We start from the raw sequence: 18,663 nt of genomic DNA on the forward strand, positions 1-18,663 counted from the left end.
CCCTTTGGAAAAAAACCACCTCAGCCAATTGTAGGTCGCCGCTTCACCTCGCGCGCAACGCGCATTGCTCTCTGATTGGTCAAAAGGATAAACCGAATACATCGAACTCAATCTGGAGATCACAACAGAAAGAAGCGATGAGAAAAACAACGAGACGCATATTGCGCGCCTTATAGCCCCGTCTTCATCACCCATAGATCCATGTTGTACCTGTTATAGACCTACACCTGCTGTCTCTGGGGGGGCTGTGCGTTTTATAGCTCTATGTCTCTGTTGGTTTGTCACTGCGTGTGCAATGAGAGCCTTTGAAAACAAAAATTACAATTATGAACTTATTTGACATATAAAACTGATTGCGGGATTCTCCTTTTACTACTATTAGGCTATACAAATCCTAAAAAAGATTTGATAAAAACAAAATTACAAAATTACATTTTGGTATGTGATTTAATGTATATATTACTGCAAGTGTGAAGACTTGCAGTTCAAGATGAAATTGAACTGTGACACTTAGCTATAACAGTGAAATTAATAAATATAATGTGGAATCATTATCTCAGTATTGCTAAAATCCTGCCTGCAACCCTTACAAATTTCGTTCACACAACTTATTTGTACTCCCATTAGCTGATTAGACAAATGTGACTCCATTAGAATAAGTGTAGCTAGTTTTCTGACATTCTGGTTCCACTGTTACAGTACTAGATTTGACAATAATATTATGGGGTTGAGGCCCATCAAAGCCAACAATGATTTTAACTTAATTAAGTTCACCCACTGGCAGGAGTAGATACTATAATTCCTCCAAGGCGAGCAGGCTTTTGTTGAATTTATTTATATGTTATAACTCACTTTATATACTGCATGATCAAACTGATGAGCTGATCACTGGCTGACTAAATGTTTTAGGTCATGAGAGCTATAAAATGTCCGCTAAACACACAGTGACTATTTCAGTCCGCTATCTTGCAATAGAAACAATGCCTGTTGTCTAGACACTCAAATTGATTTACGTATATCAAGCTATATCAAGTTGTCCCGCTGTAAACGGAGCACAGGCTTCCATTTGAACTTGAATTTATAACATCATTTATAATGTAAACAAAATGGAAATACTAAATTGTTATGTATTACATTGTTAAACATTAGCTCTTTCTCTTACATTATTATTTTTACCTTGCTTATTGTTTCAGATGTTAATGTTAAAATATATATAAATACAAATAGTTCATTAAAACATACACTAGCATGTGGACAAGAGCATCCAGAGTACAAAATATCAAATATTGATTTTGGAGGTGTACAGTAGAAAAAAGTCCTGGCTCCCTGCTAGCATTCAACAGATTGGTAGTTTTTATTTGTGCCCATTCCATAATAAAAGATTCTTACTTTTTACACCATTTTATTGAACCTCCAACTTCTTTCCATGGCCATCTTTGAGCTACATCACAATCATGTTCAGTCCTTCACCATGAATATGTTCACTCAATATGTTTTTTTTTTCTCTCTCCGTTTTTCCACAATTTGATGAACCTTCAGGGCCTTTCAAAATGTGTAGCCGGTCAGTCAATTCTGTGGTCTGATTTTTTTCCTTTTAAAGTGTTAATAGAGAGCAGAGAGTGCTGTCCTGCTCCAAACGCTGGTGTTACAGCCGGTCTAATACTGATTTTGCACAAAATCTTCCAAAATATTCTACACACGTAACATTCATATTCATCCCTTTAATAGAAGTTATTCAAGTATATTCAAGAATTTTTTTTTTTTTTAAATAAACTTATATACAAGGACAACTGGTTCCAGCAAATATTCAACTTTGTTCACATGTAATGTAAATATTACAAAATCTGTGATACTCTGCTTCACTCCAATATAAATATAATGGTGCTGTTCTGTAACAAGATAATGATATTCATTCATATTATTAAGATATATTGTTCATTGTTAGTATAAATAACCACATTTTGTTCCACAGAGAAAGCTATATGTTCGTATCTCATGCTGCTTCTTCCCACCCCTTCAAAATTCTTCCACTTACTCCACCCACAAAAACTTCGCTTGCAGTCTCAACACATTTGAATCTGAAAAACTTTGGATCACTCTGCATCACAGTCGCGCTCACTGGGGTCTGTCTGAAGTCTGACGTGCCAGCAGCAGCCACATCTTGGACTCTTGTCAGGTGCTATGGACTTCCATCATATGCACTCCACTCAATGATTTGCTCATTTGATCCACAGCTTTGCATTTGTACCAAGAAAGGTCTTAATATACTGTATATAATGCATTTAAGTTTACCCGTGGGATTCATCTGATGCACAACCAACCACTATTTGTCTTTTGTACTTGTAGAATGCAAACCAGGAGAATCAGGATGCTGTCTAGCTTCTTTGTATTGTCTGTTGGGTTTTTCCTGGACATGGGAGTGTGCACTGCAGGTAAGGAACTATCTTTTATTTTTAATCACGGATTTGTACTATATGCAAAAATAGTATTGACACACCTTATCAATGTAACATATTTAACCAGGCTTGTTAGACAACACTGATCAATTTTAGACCATATTGAAAGTGACTGTGCATGTGCTGATGTAGAAAGTGGTGTGATTGACAACATGAAAACAATTTCATTTAGTCACTTTTTACTTATATTTCAAAGTTTGATCCGGTCTCTGCATTTTTAATTCAGTGTGGTGTCAGCTTGCTGTAGTTCTCTGCCAAATCTTCTCATGTTTTTCGCTGCTGGATTGGTAGAAATTTCTCAGGCTTGTCGAGACATAAATACATAAACAGTCAGCTCGGATCAATATCAAAGTGTAGCGCTACATCCTGTCCAACTCTTGTAGAAAAACAGAAAGGGAAGCAGGCCAGTTGACACTCTCACCAAAAAACGGTAATAAATCAACTCTATGGAGCAAACAAAGGCCTTGTGTCTCAGAGTGGCCAAAAGTCTTGAAGAGCTTGTATACGTGTCATCTTTTGAATAGGAGGATCTGATGGTTGCCAGGATCACCCTGTGGTGATGGATCCCCAAGACCTTGGCCCTGAATCAAGGCTTTTGATACTCTTTGACTTCCCTCCCATCTCACAGTGCCACGGCATTGAGACTCTTTGAATTAAAACACTGCTCTAAATAGATTGTGGTGTGCAAACCGTTTGAAGTATGAGAGGAGAGTGGCCAGATCTCTAGGATACAGGAAACCAGTTATGTCTAGAAAGTCAACACATTTGCCCCAAAGTTCACCTCAGACATCTCTGCATGTCAGAGTAAAGTCTGAAGATGGCCAATGCACAAAGGGCTCTTTGATTCTGCTAAATTTAGCTGTGAAAAAACCTGTCTGTCAAAATAAATCAGTTGTCAGCTGTCATAATGTATCAATGTCATGTGTTGCTCCCTCACACCTTTCTCACTTTTCATAGTCAAAACAAATGATGCTTATATATCCAAAACAGGCAGCTATTTTCAATGTTTCACCGCATAATTAAGAACGAGGCAACATTGATCTCATCTACATATTACATTACATTTTCAAACATACTGTAACAGAACAACCAAGCAATAAAAGTAAAAATCATATAAGCCAGACTAAGAGTCTGCAGCTTTGTGAGGCTGTTTGTGTGCACAGAGCTAAATGCTATTGTCAGAAAAGTCAAGAGGTCACTCAAGTCAGTATGGATTCATCCTCTGGGAACCGTGAATGTCTGTACAAAAGTATACGTGCCAATCCATCTCGTAGATGTTGAGATATTTCATTGGATAAGTGAAAACTAAGACATGCTGGTCGTAGATGAAATATCAGGGGATCACCAAAGTTATTATGGTTCATCCTCTTGGAACCATAAATGACAATGTTTCATCCTCATCCATCCAATACCTGTTGAGATATTTCAGTCTGGATCAAAGTGGTGAACCAACAGACCGACATTGCCATCACTGAAGCAGGCTTGGATGAAAACAGTTGCTACGTTGCTTTTTGCTCTTTGAAGTTCAACCAATGGGGAATTTTTTTCATCTTTATATTGTTTAATATAAAGAATTGTTGGAGGCCTGAAGAAGTCAAAATATCCAGTATTTTGATTAGGATTATTTTTCTTTGTTAACCATTTAATCATCTGGTGACCCCTCAGATTTGTTTTAAGACCCTTTGAGGAGGTCCCAACCCCGAGGTTGAGAACCACTGATTTATTCCCCACTATACATATTTGTCCGACACGATGAATGGTGTTTGTGTCTAAAAGTTATTGTCCTAACGTGTGTCTTATTTTTCTTCAGTGCAATCAGAGATGAGAATCACAACAATAAAGGTAGTTCACTTGTTTATTTCGAGTCTCTAAAGCTAAATACACAATTTAAAGATAAAACACATTTCACTGATTATCTTCTGACATATTTTGCTTTAGCAAGAGCCATATGCAATGTCCAAAGGCTCACAACTGGAAGGCTTTTGCATGGACCTGCTGTCTGAAGTAGCAAAGAAACTGGGCTTCAAGTTCAAAGTGCAGCTGGTGAAAGACGCTTCGTACGGCAGACAAGATGACAACGGCAACTGGAATGGGATGATTGGAGAGGTGGTGAGAGGGGTGAGTACATGAAAACTGACCCTTGGAGGGGTCAAAGGGCAGTCAACCACTCTGCAGGAGCTTGAATTACCCAGCTGGCGTCTGGATATATTCAAAATCAATGAATGTGAGGTGTTAACAATATCAGCAGGGTTATTGGTGCAATTAGAATCTCTTAAATTCCTTGAGGAATTTCTATAAATGTAGAGTGTTTATGCGTTCCGACAGGAGGCCGACCTTGCGATTGCTCCGCTGACTCTTACTGCAGCTCGGGAGAAAGCGGTGGGGATGACCAAACCGTTCATGCAGACAGGAATCAGCATCCTGCTGAGGAAGGACATCTCAGAGGGAACCGGCTTGTTTGATTTCCTGTCCCCCTTTGCAGCCGAGACCTGGGTCGGCATACTCATTGCCTACCTGGGGACCGCTGCTTGCATCTGTATAGTTGCCAGGTTGGTGATAGAGGTAGTTTAATGTCTTCAGGAAAGTGATAATAATTAGTTTTTTTGTTGATTGTGCTGTGGATTTGAATATCAATATACTGGATATTTTCACATTTCTGCTGGCAGTGGAATCCATTTGAGTGCGGTCACATTCATTTTTATGTAAATGCAGACTCAGCCCATGTGAGTGGAGTCAGCCTCAGAGTGAGCAGAACAGATTCAGCCTCCTCCACAGCCTGTGGTACACAGCTGGAGCTCTGACACTCCAAGGTAAATGGAAAAAACAGACAATGGTTGTATTGATTTGAAAATTGTCTCCCTCTTTGCTTGAGACTTCTTTTTACTGGTCTCTTTTTGTGCTGTCAGGTGCTGGGCCACACCCCAAAGCTCTTTCAGGACGTGTCATCTGCTGCAGCTGGTGGTTATTTTCCATTGTCCTCCTGGCTTGTTATTTCTCCAACCTCAGCTCCTCTAAAAACTCTGAATCCACTCACCTGACAGTGAAAGGTTTTGAGGACTTGGCCAATCAGGATACAATTGAGTATGGCTGTTTGACTGGCTCTTCCACCCTTGCCTTCTTCAAGGTACACACATCAGATCACTTATCACCCCCCCCCGTGTCACTGCTTATTCTCTAATACTGTTTATCCTTCATGCAGAATTCAAACAATCCAGTGTACCGCAGAATCTATGAACACATGGAGAGAACCAAGAGTCTTGTGTCATCTATGGACGAAGGGGTCCGGCGTGCAAAAGAGGGAAACTTTGCCTTCATTGGAGAGTCTGTTTCTTTGGACTTGGCAGTAGCACGCCACTGTGAGCTGGTCAGAGCACATGAAGTCGTTGGAATGAGGGGATACAGCATCGCTGCCACCCTTGGTGAGCCTACTCATTTAGAAAATTAAAAATGATTTATATATATATATATAAAAAAAATACAATAATGAAAATTGTATAATAAACAATATACCTATCAATTTCCTCAAGGCTCACCCATCATAAAGAACCTCAGCGTGGCAATCCTGCAGCTTAGCGAGGCAGGGGAGCTGGCTTACCTGAGAAGCAAGTGGTGGGCCAGCAGCTGCATAGCAGACAAGGCCAAGTCTTCAGCTGTGCAGCCACACAGCCTCAAGGGGATGTTTCTGCTTCTTTCCCTGGGCCTGGGGCTGGGAGCACTGCTGGCTGTCCTGGAGCTCACCTCCAAGAGCCGCAGAAGTGCAGCTGAGCAGAGGGTGCGTGCGTGTCAGGCGAAAAAAACCAACAACAACCACCCATCTCCAAAGTGTTAACCTCTCCGAGACTAATTCAAACAGCCTTGTTTTGTGCTCCACAGTGTGCATATGTGTTCATTCAATCAGGGTTTAAACTGTTTCATAAGCCTAAAGGGCTGCAACGTTTGCTCTCTCATCCACACAACAATGTTTACATTAAATTCATCAACATATTAATGGATTGATTTGTTTCACTTCTGTATATATTTATCTGTCCTTCCCACAGAAATCCTGCTGCACCGTGCTGACTGAAGAACTGAGTCTGCGCTTGAGGACCAGCAACGCAAACAAACCCCAAGAAAATGTGGACAAAGATAAAGAAAAAGCATAAACATCCTAGGAAACATGTAGTTTTAACAAGTCTAAAAAAATGTACTTTTATTTTTTTTTTGACTTGGACATCAACTTAATTGTAGGTCTGGAACCTTCTTACTTGTAGAGAAACATCTGATAAAAAAGAAAAAATACTGCTTTTAAAAATGACATTTTATTAAAATAATAATTTCATTGATTTTCAAGTAAGAACGCTACGATTTGAATGAAAAAGCAAACATTATAGTTTGAATATTATAAAAACAAATATTGAAATGATCCAACTAACAAATAATGCTCATGTACTTAGTTTTTTAAGTTAACTGTTACTTTGTATGACTCTGCATCGTGCTGTTTTGAACAGTTGGCAATGGCATTACATGATATATATAAAAAAAAAAAAAAATGTATTTCATGCATAAAAGCTTTGTTGACTTACAGCATTTCTAAAACAATAAACAAAAAAAACGGTCTAATTGTGTAATTCTGCGTGGTGTCTTCCTACTGATCTAGTCAAAAAAAAAGAAATTCTTCCTCCCACACCTCCTCTTTGTGCTTATGTTGTCACTCTTTTTCTTTGTCTTCTGCCTTGGTGTCTTTGGAGATATCAGTCAAATCTAAACGGTCTAATCTTAAAGAAAGGAGGAAAAAAACAGCACAAACTCAGATTTTATACAACCACTTAACTATTAGTTTGCAGTTCTTTTTATTCAACTTTTGCATACATGAATGCCACATCACCTATGACTCACCATTGAGAAAAAGCGGTGATTTACAGTTGATCTCTCTCATCCTCTGGTCAAAAAGGGCCTTCATCTCCCTCTGCAGGGTCCCCTCACGTTGCTCCGCCCCAGCTGGCACACAGGAGGGCACAAGCTCCAGGCTGTCGGTGCTGCTGTCGCTGCTGCTGGATGTGTCGTCAGTCAGGCAGAGGCCGTTGGGGATGGGCCTCGCCTGGCTGCTGTAGCTGTTGTAGTTTCCTGCTCCCTGTGTCTGCCAGTGGATTGCAGGCTGGCGGTTCATCATCGGTGTCTGGGGAGATGTAGCCGGCTTCCGAGGGCAACTTTGTGAGCGTGCCTTTGTTCGTATTTGGGCGGACGGTCGGGATCTGGCCGAAGCCTCTAAGGTCCGTCTCACCCTGGCAGGGGACGGTGGAGGGATAAGTGAAGAGAATTTTGCTTCATGCCAGAGCATATGCTGTGTCGCGGGCCGAGGCCGAGGGAGTGAATCAGTCTGACTTTGAGTTTGTGTTGGTTGTTCAGGTCCACTGGAAGTGACCTTGTCTGGCTCTGGCAATTCCTCAGATTGTTCAGGCTGCTCTGGTTCAAGCATCTGAACGGTCTCCTGCTCAGCACAGTTTGATTCATCAGGTTCATTCTCCAACTCTTCTTGAATTCGATTCTGGCTGTCAGAACCATCAGAACAAGAAGCCTGGGGTGAGGTCTCTAGGTCAAAGCTGTCCGCCTTCACACAGGGAGCAGCCCCGATGTAGTGGGAGTCAGTGGAGGACATCCGGCTGAAGATCCCTCTCCTTGTCTCTGGTGGTTCATGAATTTTAACTCTGTGAGCTCGCTTCACTGGCTCACTCATGGCCCCTTTGTGGATGGCAGCCTTGGCTGCTGGCCCTTGTAACAGAGGAAATATTTCTCCATTCCTGCTGTCCTGAGAAATGGTATCCAGATCCTTGCAGAGGAACAGAGCGCGTCCGTCTTCTGAGGACTGGACAGAGAAGTCCAGAGAAGGCTGCTTTTGAGGACCCTTCATATGCTTCTGGGCTGCTTTTTGGATGTGTTTTCTGGCTACTTGCACCGCATTTGCGGGTTTGATCTGTTTCACAAAGGACACCAAAGGTTTTAAGATAGAGTTGTCGGGGGAAGATGAAATTAGATTGAGTGAGTTATTTTTAAAAAGAAACCTACCTTTCCGGTGAAATCATTGATAGCGACATGTACAAAGATGGATGACGCCGCCATCCCTTCCAGGTACACATGCCGATAACCTACACATTTTGCATTTAAAAATCATTCATATTAAAAGAACAGTTTCACTTTTGGGAAATATGGCCATTTGATTTCTTGTAGGGAGTTTGCTAATCAACATCTTATGTTCTGTTTGTTTGATCTGTACAAAAAACACGTGGTTTAACAAGGAGCTATGTATTGGACTTTTTCTTGACTCACTACAAGACGTTACTGGTTAGTAGTGAGTTTTAGAGGTGCTGCTCGGCAGGTTTTGTTACTTTTGGGAAGAGCCGGGATAGCTGTCTCTCCCTGTTCCCAGTGTTTATGCTAAGCTAAGCTAACTGGCTGTCGCCTTATTGATCTGACACACATAAGAGTGGTATCAATCTTCCCATTTAACCATCTGCAATAAGCGTATTTCCCAAATGACTTACTCTGTGCAACTCTGGAGTGTGCCTACAGGTATCTGATCATGTAATCTACCTGGCATCATACTGCTGAAAGCAACAGTCCTCTGTCCAATGAAATCTCGTCCAATAGGATCATGGTCCCACACTTGGAAACGCACCATGGCGATCTTTGGCATTTGAATGTTGAAGACGAGGGTCTCCTCCCACATTGGGTTAAAACCTGAATGAACATTAGAAGGATGTTACACAAATAGAAAAACTGGAACATCGACTGTCGGTTTTGAGATCATGAGACGAGACGTACCGTTATCATCCACCACCCTGGTCTGCTGCTTGGAACAATCTACATTTAGGCCAATTATCTCAACCTCAACAAAAGGATCGATGATCTGTACGAAGAAAAACACGAGTAATTCTGTGATGAGAGAGATTTTTTTTTGTCAGGTGTCTCAATAACAGATCATGTCTGCAGCGTGTTCACCTCTCCTCTGTCCCCAAACATAGAGTCTTTGGGTTTGGGAAGCTGCTGTCCGCTGATGATCTTCAGCACTAGCTGAGTCTTTCTGCGTCCTTGTAAAGGATCCTCCAACATGGGGTTGAAGGCAGCTGAGAAAAAAACAAAACAAGAAATGTCTAATCCTTCACAGACAGGTGCTGTAAACCTGCACAATCTGCATACATGTACATACCTTTACACATGCACTTAGGCCTCAGAATATATCCACAGTTTCCATTTCTTGAGAACTTGGCTTGGTTCAGTTCAAGCATACGGCCCTCTGTTTGATAATTCATTGCAACTAAAATGAAACATATATACATAAATCAAATGTTGTCTTTGTAATGTTAAAGTATAGGCGGTATTGTGGTCTCTGCGACGGTCTTACCCATATGGCATCCCGCGTTCCAGTATGGCTGTGGGTTGAAGTTGCTCGAGTCCACTCTGTAGTTGGACGGGTAGACTCTTATAAGTTGCCGTTGGTTGAAACGGACCAACTGCCCCGGCTTCAGCTGTAAGATCTGGTTCATAACGGTCTCGTTGAGGGACGATACCTGCCAACTGTTCGTAAATGCTACCAGGCAGAAAACAAAACACTGCATCACATATCTGTTCCGAAACGATATGATGAACTTTAAGATTGTGTGTGTGATGTTCACTTTGAAGATCCTTTACCTTGTGTTTCTATGTCATGCACACGGACAGATTTTGTGTACTTGACCAGGTCAGACAGAGCTCGGGACAACCTCATTGTTTTCCTCTTCCTGAAGGGAGAATTAATAGACAAAGTTCAAGTGTAACTGCTGATGCTAAGATTATTAAATGGCTTAATTCAGTGACTCGTCTTACTTGGGATGGTAAACAATTTGTGTCTTCTCCCTGCTGTGGTCTGACTCGCCATCAGACTGCATCTTACTTCTCATTCGGACTCTCTTTTTCCTCTGAAAACAAAAGCATTATTTGCAATTCTTCTGTAACTTTATACAAATAAGTTTGGAAAATAAGCAAAAGAGCTGACCTTTCGTTTGAAGCTCCTCATGATTGAACTTCTAAATCGCCTCTTCTTTTTGGTTTGATTGGTCGAGGTGATGATACTCCCGTCCTAAAACAGTCAAACATAATGCATAATTATCTATCTATTTATCTATCTATCTGTCTGTGTGTCTGTCTGTCTGTCTGTCTGTCTGTCTGTCTGTCTGTCTGTCTGTCTATCTTTCTATCTATCTATCTATCTATCTATCTATCTATCTATCTATCTATCTATCTATCTATCTATCTATCTGTCTGTCTGTCTGTCTGTCTGTCTGTCTGTCTGTCTGTCTATCCATCAAGGTTTCATTTGCCTGTGAGTTATCAGTATCGTCTTCGTCGTCGTCTTCCTCCTCTTCCTCATCCCCGGTGTCTTCATCAGACACATCACCCTCCTCTGCATCGGGATCAAGGTTTGCTGGCAGCTTTTTCCCCTTGAAAACAAGAATGAATGACTGTATATTAGAAGTCCGTGTGTGCTTGTGTGTGTATTCGGGCTTTGTTCGAGTATCCTTGAGTAGCGCATGTTGCTGTAAACAACTTTACCTTGACTAAGACTTTCCATTTCAGGATCTCAGGGGAAGGCAGCTTCTTGCATTCATGCACATTGACACTTGAAAGATCCAGCTTGTCCTGCAGCACCTCTCTCAGATACTCAGCCATCTTTTTCTGCTGAGGCACAGTGCAGTGGTTCTCTATGGACAAGATCACTGGGTACCTGGGGGGGTGAAGTGACACCTGAGCTACAGGTATGATGCTTTTTTTTTTTTTTATTGTGAAGGTCGGACGAAACACATCATCATCATCAGGACCCAGAAGCACTTACGGTGATTTTGTGAAGGCATATTTGTTAATTGTTTCAATGACATCTTTGAAGAGAATTTTGGATGTCAAGGTGTAGCCGTGATGAATGATAGGCTCCCCGTCAGGCCCGTCCCAGCAGTCCACTGAGGGAGGATGAAGGAAAGCAAACAAAAGAGTGACGAGTGAGTCACATTGTCTGTCTTAAAATCACAACGAAGAGAGCCGAAGTTCTGGCTTTTCAGGCTCTTACCCTCCACACAGCGACAGCCTGCCTGGAGAACATAGGCGTACATTTCCACTCGAGACTGAGACAGCAGCTGGTCTCCGGTCAGGTAGGTGTTGTGCGAGGTGGCAATGAAGTAGTTACTTAGAGGCTGCGTCATGTCCTGGTTCACCTGATTGTGCTCGGGGTTGAATATATCACCCGCAGGGCTCCTCATGTAGTTGGTAAAACCTGAAGGAAGAAGGTTTCAGAGCAGGTGTGTTTTTTTTGTATGTTGATGTCGTGTCTGGTCCAAGTGACATATGAGATCTTATCGATGCATTGTTAAAGAAGTTGTTATAATTAGCAAGTTCCCTGTACCATCAATGCCGAGGACTGTACGCTGCAGGTTCTCAGGACATGGTTCAAACTTGGCCACTATATCGACTAAATACTCTTTGGCCAATCCTCGCATCTGCAAATAAAACAATATCATGAATGTAATTTTTGGTTCCACTGATTCGACATTTAACACACACGTTTCATCTGTTGAATGCTTTTATTGTGAAGTAGGAAAATATCTTTTATAGTTCTTTAAAGGTCTTTTATATCAAGGTTTAGAGGTGCTAAATTCAATATTCAGAGCATTATCAGAGCAGTAAACAACTATTTGCTTTATATGCCTTTTATTAAATTACATTTGGGACTATAATTTGTGTCTTGCACCGCACTGTGCTGTAACTTTAATTCTACTGTTTTATCAGTTTTATTCAAACTTTATGTTTAATCTTTTTTCTTTTTTAAGTTTCTAGTAAACAGTGAGGCTGGCATCAATAAGATGAAAATATAAACAGTAACACTGCATTACATGCATGCACTGTTTCCTGTGAATCCCCTGTGCGGACTCCGCCAGCAACATAGGGAGGTAATTACTGAACATTAACACATCGCATGGTTATTGTTGAAAAAAATCCCTGTTTTATTATAATGTAATATAAGGGGATTTATTTAATGAAAATCTTATGATATGAGATTTTAAAACAAATACACACAAACACAAAAAGCTGGCATTAACCATTTTACATTTTGTTTGTACCTTCTGTTCGTTTTCCAGAAAGCGTGCGAGGTCGTGAAGATCCAGGACTTCTTTCTGATTGCTGTAGGAGATCATTATCAGGTAGAGGTCTCTGCGTGTGGAAATCATCTTATAGAACAAACAGAATTCTTCAAAGGCCAGAGAGCCCTGGTTCTCGTCTGTGTCTGCTTCCTACAGATAACGACAAAAAAGTATTTCATGAGCAAGAAATAACTCTCTCAATGTTAGAGATAACCACCCTGCCAAAGAAAATATGTACCACCATCAACCCATCTGAAGCACATATCTCTATCACCATCAAACATGATGCTGCGCGTTCACAGAGACTATCACCATCAGGAGGGGAGACAGTGAGCTACTGAACTAAAGCTATACTGCAGTGCAACTAAAGCCATCTGTTCGGCTGTGGTCATATGGTCTTCCTGTGGCACTCTCATGCAGTGTTCAGCCAAAATACTGTGAATACATATTTGTCTGCTGGCTCCATCTCCATCCTTTTATCTTTTTTGCGGCTCTGACTGAAAAGATGTGAGGATCACACAAAGAATAGGCCTCTTAGGGAAACATCCAGAATCTTGCAACATAAAAACATTTTTCCTGTTTATCCTTTTCCTTTTTCCAGCCTGTTTTCTTTCCATTATGTTGCACGCTGAGAAACATCAGTGCATTACAGTAAGACATAATGTAATGTAATGTAATAGCCCTGTCATGCTGCTGCTCTCTGTTTTGTTTTCTGTTTTGTTTAAAAGCATTTTGTGCTGGATTTCATTTATTTTGCCAGGTCCAAACCTGTTTCTCTATTTTTAGCCATGCTGGTACTACTTTGGTTCAGACTGAAGTATCAAAACAACTAGTGGCTGGATTGCCTTGATATTCTGTACCTACATTCATGGTGCCCAGAAGATGAATCCTACTGACTTTGATGATCCTCTGACTTTTCCTCTAGTGCCACCATGAGGTTCACATTTGTGTTTTTGAGTGAAATATCTCAACAACTTTTGGAAGGGTTGCCATGACATTTGGTGCATACATTCATGTTCCCCTGAGGATGAATTGTAATAACTTTGATGATCTCTGACTTGTTCCACTAGCCCCCCCCCCCCCCCCCAATCAGGTCAACAAAAGTATTGTTAAATGACCAAGAACCTGCAAAACTAATGACGTTGCCTCAGATGTACAAATGTGAGCCTGCTAAGATGCTAAACAAAGTCTATGACTTGAAATTCTTACTTGAAACATCTCCCTGACTTTCTGCTTCGGTAAATTCACATTGAGTTTGTGGAGCAGCTGGTGAACCTCCCCAATGCTCAAGGTGCCATCTCCGTTTTTGTCGGCCTCAGAGAAAGTCTGCTTTAACCACCTGAGGCTTCAGTTAAGAATCACAATCAGGTCAGTTCATGTGTGTTGTTATGTCTTTAACTCCTCTCTATAGAAATAGGAGTAATGTATTCGCAATAATTAGTCGCTCAGAGATTAAACATGTTGAGACGCTGGATAAAGGATATTGATCACGGGTACGTTGCCTCCGGGCCAAACTGTCCTCATCACTGATGCCAGCCATGAGGTATTTCAGCCCACTGATCCAGGTGCGGGCCTCCTCTGCGTTGGTGGAGACCAGGTCCAGGGACTTCACTCGCTCCCCGTAGTAAATACTGAAGCAGTAGTTTGGGTCGAAGCGGTTGTCTGCATACCGCCTGAAGATCTCTGACTTTTTCCCCTCGCAGACTTCATGGATGGAATCAATAGTTACTGGAACAGATGATGAAGAAACGTTAGCTTCATCTAATCAGTAACTTCTTTAAGCGTCTTGACGGAAATAAAAGAAACTCAGGTTCAAAACAGCATAATAACCAACCATTTTGGATTGCAAACACTCAGTTTATGATATTCACACAATATAATCCTCACAAATGAACAACCCTTTTAGGATTTTTGAAGCATGAACGCAATCAGCATAAGTAAAATGCTAACTTTAGGCTACAAACAAACTACACCACGGTCGCATGAGTGCGAGTAGACACAATGAGGCTGTGAAGACGTGATGACGTCTTGCAGTCTCATTTAGCCACTTGTTAGCAACCGCTATTTCCAGGTTTAAGTACTCATTCTTGCAGCACTCCACTCAAACTTTATGTGCAAAACCAAAACGTTACAATCAGTTGTGATTGTTCATTTTGATCAGAAGTATCAGAGCTATTGATATGTGGACTGATAGCAACATACACCAAGAGGTTTATGTGCAAGCCTCACTTAAACGGTAGATTAGAGAAGAATAGGGAGTTCAATTTATGTGCCTGAATTCGTCTTGGGAGCTCCATCAAAACCAAATCCACTAGAACAGCCAGCTGTAGGTATTCAGCGCTGCAAACACAAACACGTGGTGGTGGACATGGTTTGTTGTTGGCTCACTTTTGGCCTTGTCATGTTTCCTGGAGGGCCGCCACCGGATGCAGGACTTGTGCTCGTCCAGATAAAAGAATCGGACCAGTCCTTTCTTCTTTCCCTTCATTTTGGTCATCTGAGTGCCGGTCTGCATGGTGCACATACACCTCTCCACTACAGGGGAGCACAAGGAGTCAAGCTTGTCAGAAAATCCACAGAGGTCATCGTATTGTCAGTTATTTACCGCCAACATCAAAGGGAGTTTGTGCAAATAAAATATTCAATGTACTGAATATTTAGTGAAATGTTGTATGCTGGTGCCGGAGATTGTCCACTTTGCAGTTGATTCATCAAAAGTGCCTTATTATTGTTATTCAAATTGTTTCTAAGATGATTTGTCATATATTAAAATAAAGCATTAGATGTGTTGATGTGTGATTTGAAGGAAGACCTCAGGCAGTCGGGACAAGAAGAGGTTTACCATCAGGCACTTGTTTATGAGATTACAGGCTGCGTCACACAGGGATTTAAGTAGCTGTTGTTGTGTTAATGATAAGAGGGAAAAGAAGGAAAAGATACAAAAACCCTGAGATGATCTTTGCATTAAAACAAATCTATCAGTTATCATTTGCCTTACAGCGATTCAAATGATTTCTCCAGACTTTTCTTTTGCTGATTTTTCGTACAACTTTCGAATGCCATCTGTGCACAGTGCTTGAACTGAAATAGCAGGTCAGATCTAACAATTATCTTGTAACGTTTAGGTCACGGTGAAGAGGTGTGTTTGTTTTTTTTGTGCTCGGAGCAGGTAACCTTTGTTTGTAATCTAAAGCTCAAATGCACGTGACGCATCCTGGCCCATCATTCAGGCTAATCCTAAAGGATTGTCTACGGTCCATATGCCCATTATATACTCACAGGCTTCCCTACAACTCTACTCTGTGATGTTAGAACATTCACTCATTTTACAGGCCCATTGCATGAAGGTTTCATGGTTAAAGTTTAAAATTCACATGTTGTGGTTTAGAATATCATATTAATGTCATATGTTTGGAAAAAATATATCTATAAAGCTCCCCTCTTTAGGTTGCAGCAGCTTGTAGACACTTCTGCTAAACAACCTGTTGACACTGTGCAGTAATTTGAGTGTTTGCAGACGACATCATTGAATAAGTCGTTAGTGAATCTTACCTATCTGACCCAGTCTCCATTTTGGCTGTGCGACCACACTACCACCGATCCAGAAAAACTCCTCAGCGAGTCTGGAGATGGATGCTTTCTGCCAGAGCTTTGGAGAACTCATGATGGACTGGGTGGATGAAGTCAAGGGACTAGAGGCCTGTTTTGCCTGAAGAGTGGAGCCCTTAGCAAGCGAGGGGGAGAACACTCCCGATGACGGAGATCCTAAGGACTGAAAGGTGGTCTTCTTTGGTGACAGAGAGGAGAGTGGTGGGATGCCACTCGGCCCTGGAGACAGAGGTGCCATTGCTGGGGTGCTGTTCATCCCTGAGCTGTTCATTTGAGTCCGACTCTCCTGTCCCATTCACACCACATTAACCCACCTTCCCCTCACTCCACTGGGCTCTTGAGCAAAGTTTGTTTGTAGCACAGCCTCTCTTATGCAGCATATCCTCTTCTTCCACTTAAAGTCTTCCCACGTTGGATTAGTGAAAAATATTCCCATCCTGAAGGTTCATTCCTCGTCATCCTGTGTCCAGTGATCCAGTGTAGCCATAGGTTCTTCCGTATTTATTTTTTTGCCGTCAGAGAAGGCTCGCAGAGAAAGAGCGTGCAACATGTGTCGGTCACTAAATCTTCCTCAAGCTGTAATCCCGTAGGGAGGCTTCAGCCTTGCTTTAATGGAGGGATTTTCACGCAATCAGTAAGCCTCTGAAGAAAGAGAGTGGGACAAGAAAGGGGGCTAATATTCATTTAACTACACTCGTGGCAGTCCTTATCATTAAAGACTATAGAAGTCACAGATGATTTCATAGAACGCTTTTAGGATAGTCGTGATTTATGGTTATCAATGGGGCATTTGGCTAAACAAGTCTGAAGTATCCACCCTTCAATGTTGTGCAATGATCTCCCCCTTGAGGCAACTGTGTGACATACAATACATGCATTTTATGTATGTATGTCATATAATATTTAACGGGATCCACTAATAGAAGTAATAGAAGTAGAGTTACTTATTTGTGATTTCAAGCTTTTGATTTTACTTTTTAGGCCTTGCATGCTCATGATAACCCACACAGGGGATTTCATTAATTTTACCTGCAATCTTCTGTAAGTTTTGCTGCACTTTTTAATTTAGGACAATGTACACCTCTATCAACAGTTTATTTCACACTGGTGCTAGAACCATTATTTTTGGCTGATGTTGTCACAGACCTAACTTGTTTGTAAGATAGGTCTTTTTCACACAAGACATCATGTTACAGTAGGAATTGCAGAGATGTAACAAATAAAGTTAATGACGATTGAATCCATTTAGCTGGCTCAGTTTCAGGATCCTGGTATTGTGCACACTGGCTCACTGTCACACTGTCATGACTTACTGAGACACATGAATGAAAGTGAGTCACTGTTAATGTCATTTGTAACACCTGTGTTAAAAATCAAGTCAAAATGTCTGCTGTGAAAAAGGGCAGCTGCACTCAGGCACCACACTGCTTTGAACTAACATTAACATTAACATTAATGCTAACATGCTCCCAAGGACAATGCTAACATGCTGACGATTAGCAGGTATGTTTTCTATGTTTATCATCTTAATTTAGCATGTTAGCATGCTAACATTTGCTAATAAGCGCTAAACACAAAGTAAATCTGAAGGTGAGAATGTGATTATTTAGTATTGGACTAATACAAAATTGCACCTGATGGTGGCGCTATATGAAAAGATGAGACTTCATACAGAGAAGAAATCAACAATCTTGCTGAGTGGGACTCTTACTGCTCACCTACTGCTCAACATCAGTAGAACCAAGGAGCTGATTGTTGATTTTAGGTAAAAGGAGGCTAAGACACACCTAACCCCTGTCTGCATCAAATGAGCTGTGGTGGAGCAAGTGAACAGTTTCAATTTCTTTAGAATAAGCATCACAAACAACCTGATATGGTCATCACACACCTCCATTCTGGTGAAGAAAGTTCTTAAACAGCTCCAGTGTCATTTTAAAAAACTTTGACAGAGGAGTAGAATAGAAAGCAGCCTGGCTGGAAACACTACTAACTGGCATGGGAAGTTCATTAAAACCACCCGGGACATCGCTGGTACCCATCTTACAAGCATCAGTGATATTGATAAGAAGAGGTGCCTGCGAAGAGCTCAAAAGGTATTAATAAACAATACCCACCCAGCATCAGCCTGTTCACCATGCTGCCGTCAGACATGAGACACAGAAGTATCAGCTGACGTACCACCAGACGTCAGAGCAACTTCTTTTCTCAAGCTGGGAAACTCCGTAATTTGTCCTCCACCCTTCACCGAATAATATAGTTTTTTTTTTTTTTTACTACAAACTGCATTTCGTTGCACAACCTTGTGTTTGACAATGACACTAAATGAAACTTTGGACCTTGAAAAGCCAGAGAAGTTATTAGGACGATTTTACGTGTGAGAACCATGAATGTCTGTGACAATCATGCACAAATACTGTTTACATTGTGGTCAAAATAAAAAGAAAACACGCCATAGG

The 18,663-nt window shown here is 41.2% G+C and overlaps 2 protein-coding genes across 2 annotated transcripts; one reads left to right on the forward strand and one right to left on the reverse strand.

Moving 5' to 3' along the window:
- Positions 1-2,067: 2,067 nt before the first annotated feature.
- Positions 2,068-7,063, forward strand: si:dkey-183j2.10 (glutamate receptor U1). Its single transcript, XM_068712238.1, has 10 exons — positions 2,068-2,176; positions 2,347-2,432; positions 4,267-4,298; positions 4,395-4,574; positions 4,782-5,005; positions 5,169-5,266; positions 5,363-5,580; positions 5,656-5,875; positions 5,984-6,228; positions 6,494-7,063. Exons 2-10 carry the CDS (start codon positions 2,348-2,350, stop codon positions 6,596-6,598), a joined length of 1,407 nt encoding a protein of 468 aa, XP_068568339.1. The 5' UTR covers positions 2,068-2,176; position 2,347; the 3' UTR covers positions 6,599-7,063.
- A 54-nt stretch (positions 7,064-7,117) lies between these two features.
- On the reverse strand, positions 7,118-16,502 carry plch2b (phospholipase C, eta 2b). Its single transcript, XM_068712716.1, has 21 exons — positions 16,151-16,502; positions 14,987-15,133; positions 14,083-14,326; positions 13,808-13,937; positions 12,578-12,748; positions 11,863-11,956; positions 11,530-11,733; positions 11,302-11,422; positions 11,022-11,193; positions 10,790-10,909; positions 10,465-10,548; positions 10,296-10,387; positions 10,122-10,210; positions 9,835-10,020; positions 9,640-9,747; positions 9,432-9,556; positions 9,255-9,339; positions 9,024-9,170; positions 8,499-8,578; positions 7,332-8,406; positions 7,118-7,205 (listed from the first exon to the last, which is right to left on the reverse strand). The coding sequence occupies exons 1-21, from the start codon at positions 16,500-16,502 to the stop codon at positions 7,144-7,146; spliced, it is 3,888 nt and encodes a 1,295-aa protein (XP_068568817.1). The 3' UTR covers positions 7,118-7,143.
- Between the last annotated feature and the right edge of the window lie 2,161 nt (positions 16,503-18,663).

This window comes from Cebidichthys violaceus, unplaced genomic scaffold (assembly GCF_023349555.1).
Source record: "Cebidichthys violaceus isolate CVI_PGR_0920_01 unplaced genomic scaffold, fCebVio1.0.p SCAF_17, whole genome shotgun sequence".
NCBI lineage: Eukaryota > Metazoa > Chordata > Actinopteri > Perciformes > Stichaeidae > Cebidichthys > Cebidichthys violaceus.

Bases quoted from the DNA above. Each gene is read 5' to 3' on its own strand.
- plch2b (XM_068712716.1), bottom strand. From the start codon at position 16,502: ATGGGACAGGAGAGTCGGACTCAAATGAACAGCTCAGGGATGAACAGC. The intron at 11,734-11,862 runs GTACAGGGAACT...TTCTTCCTTCAG, and splicing joins TACAGTCCTCGGCATTGATG to GTTTTACCAACTACATGAGG. The intron at 8,579-9,023 runs GTAGATTACATG...CAAAATGTGTAG, and splicing joins TTTCAGCAGTATGATGCCAG to GTTATCGGCATGTGTACCTG.
- si:dkey-183j2.10 (XM_068712238.1), top strand. From the start codon at position 2,348: ATGCAAACCAGGAGAATCAGGATGCTGTCTAGCTTCTTTGTATTGTCT. The intron at 4,299-4,394 runs GTAGTTCACTTG...ATTTTGCTTTAG, and splicing joins TGAGAATCACAACAATAAAG to CAAGAGCCATATGCAATGTC. The intron at 5,267-5,362 runs GTAAATGGAAAA...TTGTGCTGTCAG, and splicing joins TGGAGCTCTGACACTCCAAG to GTGCTGGGCCACACCCCAAA.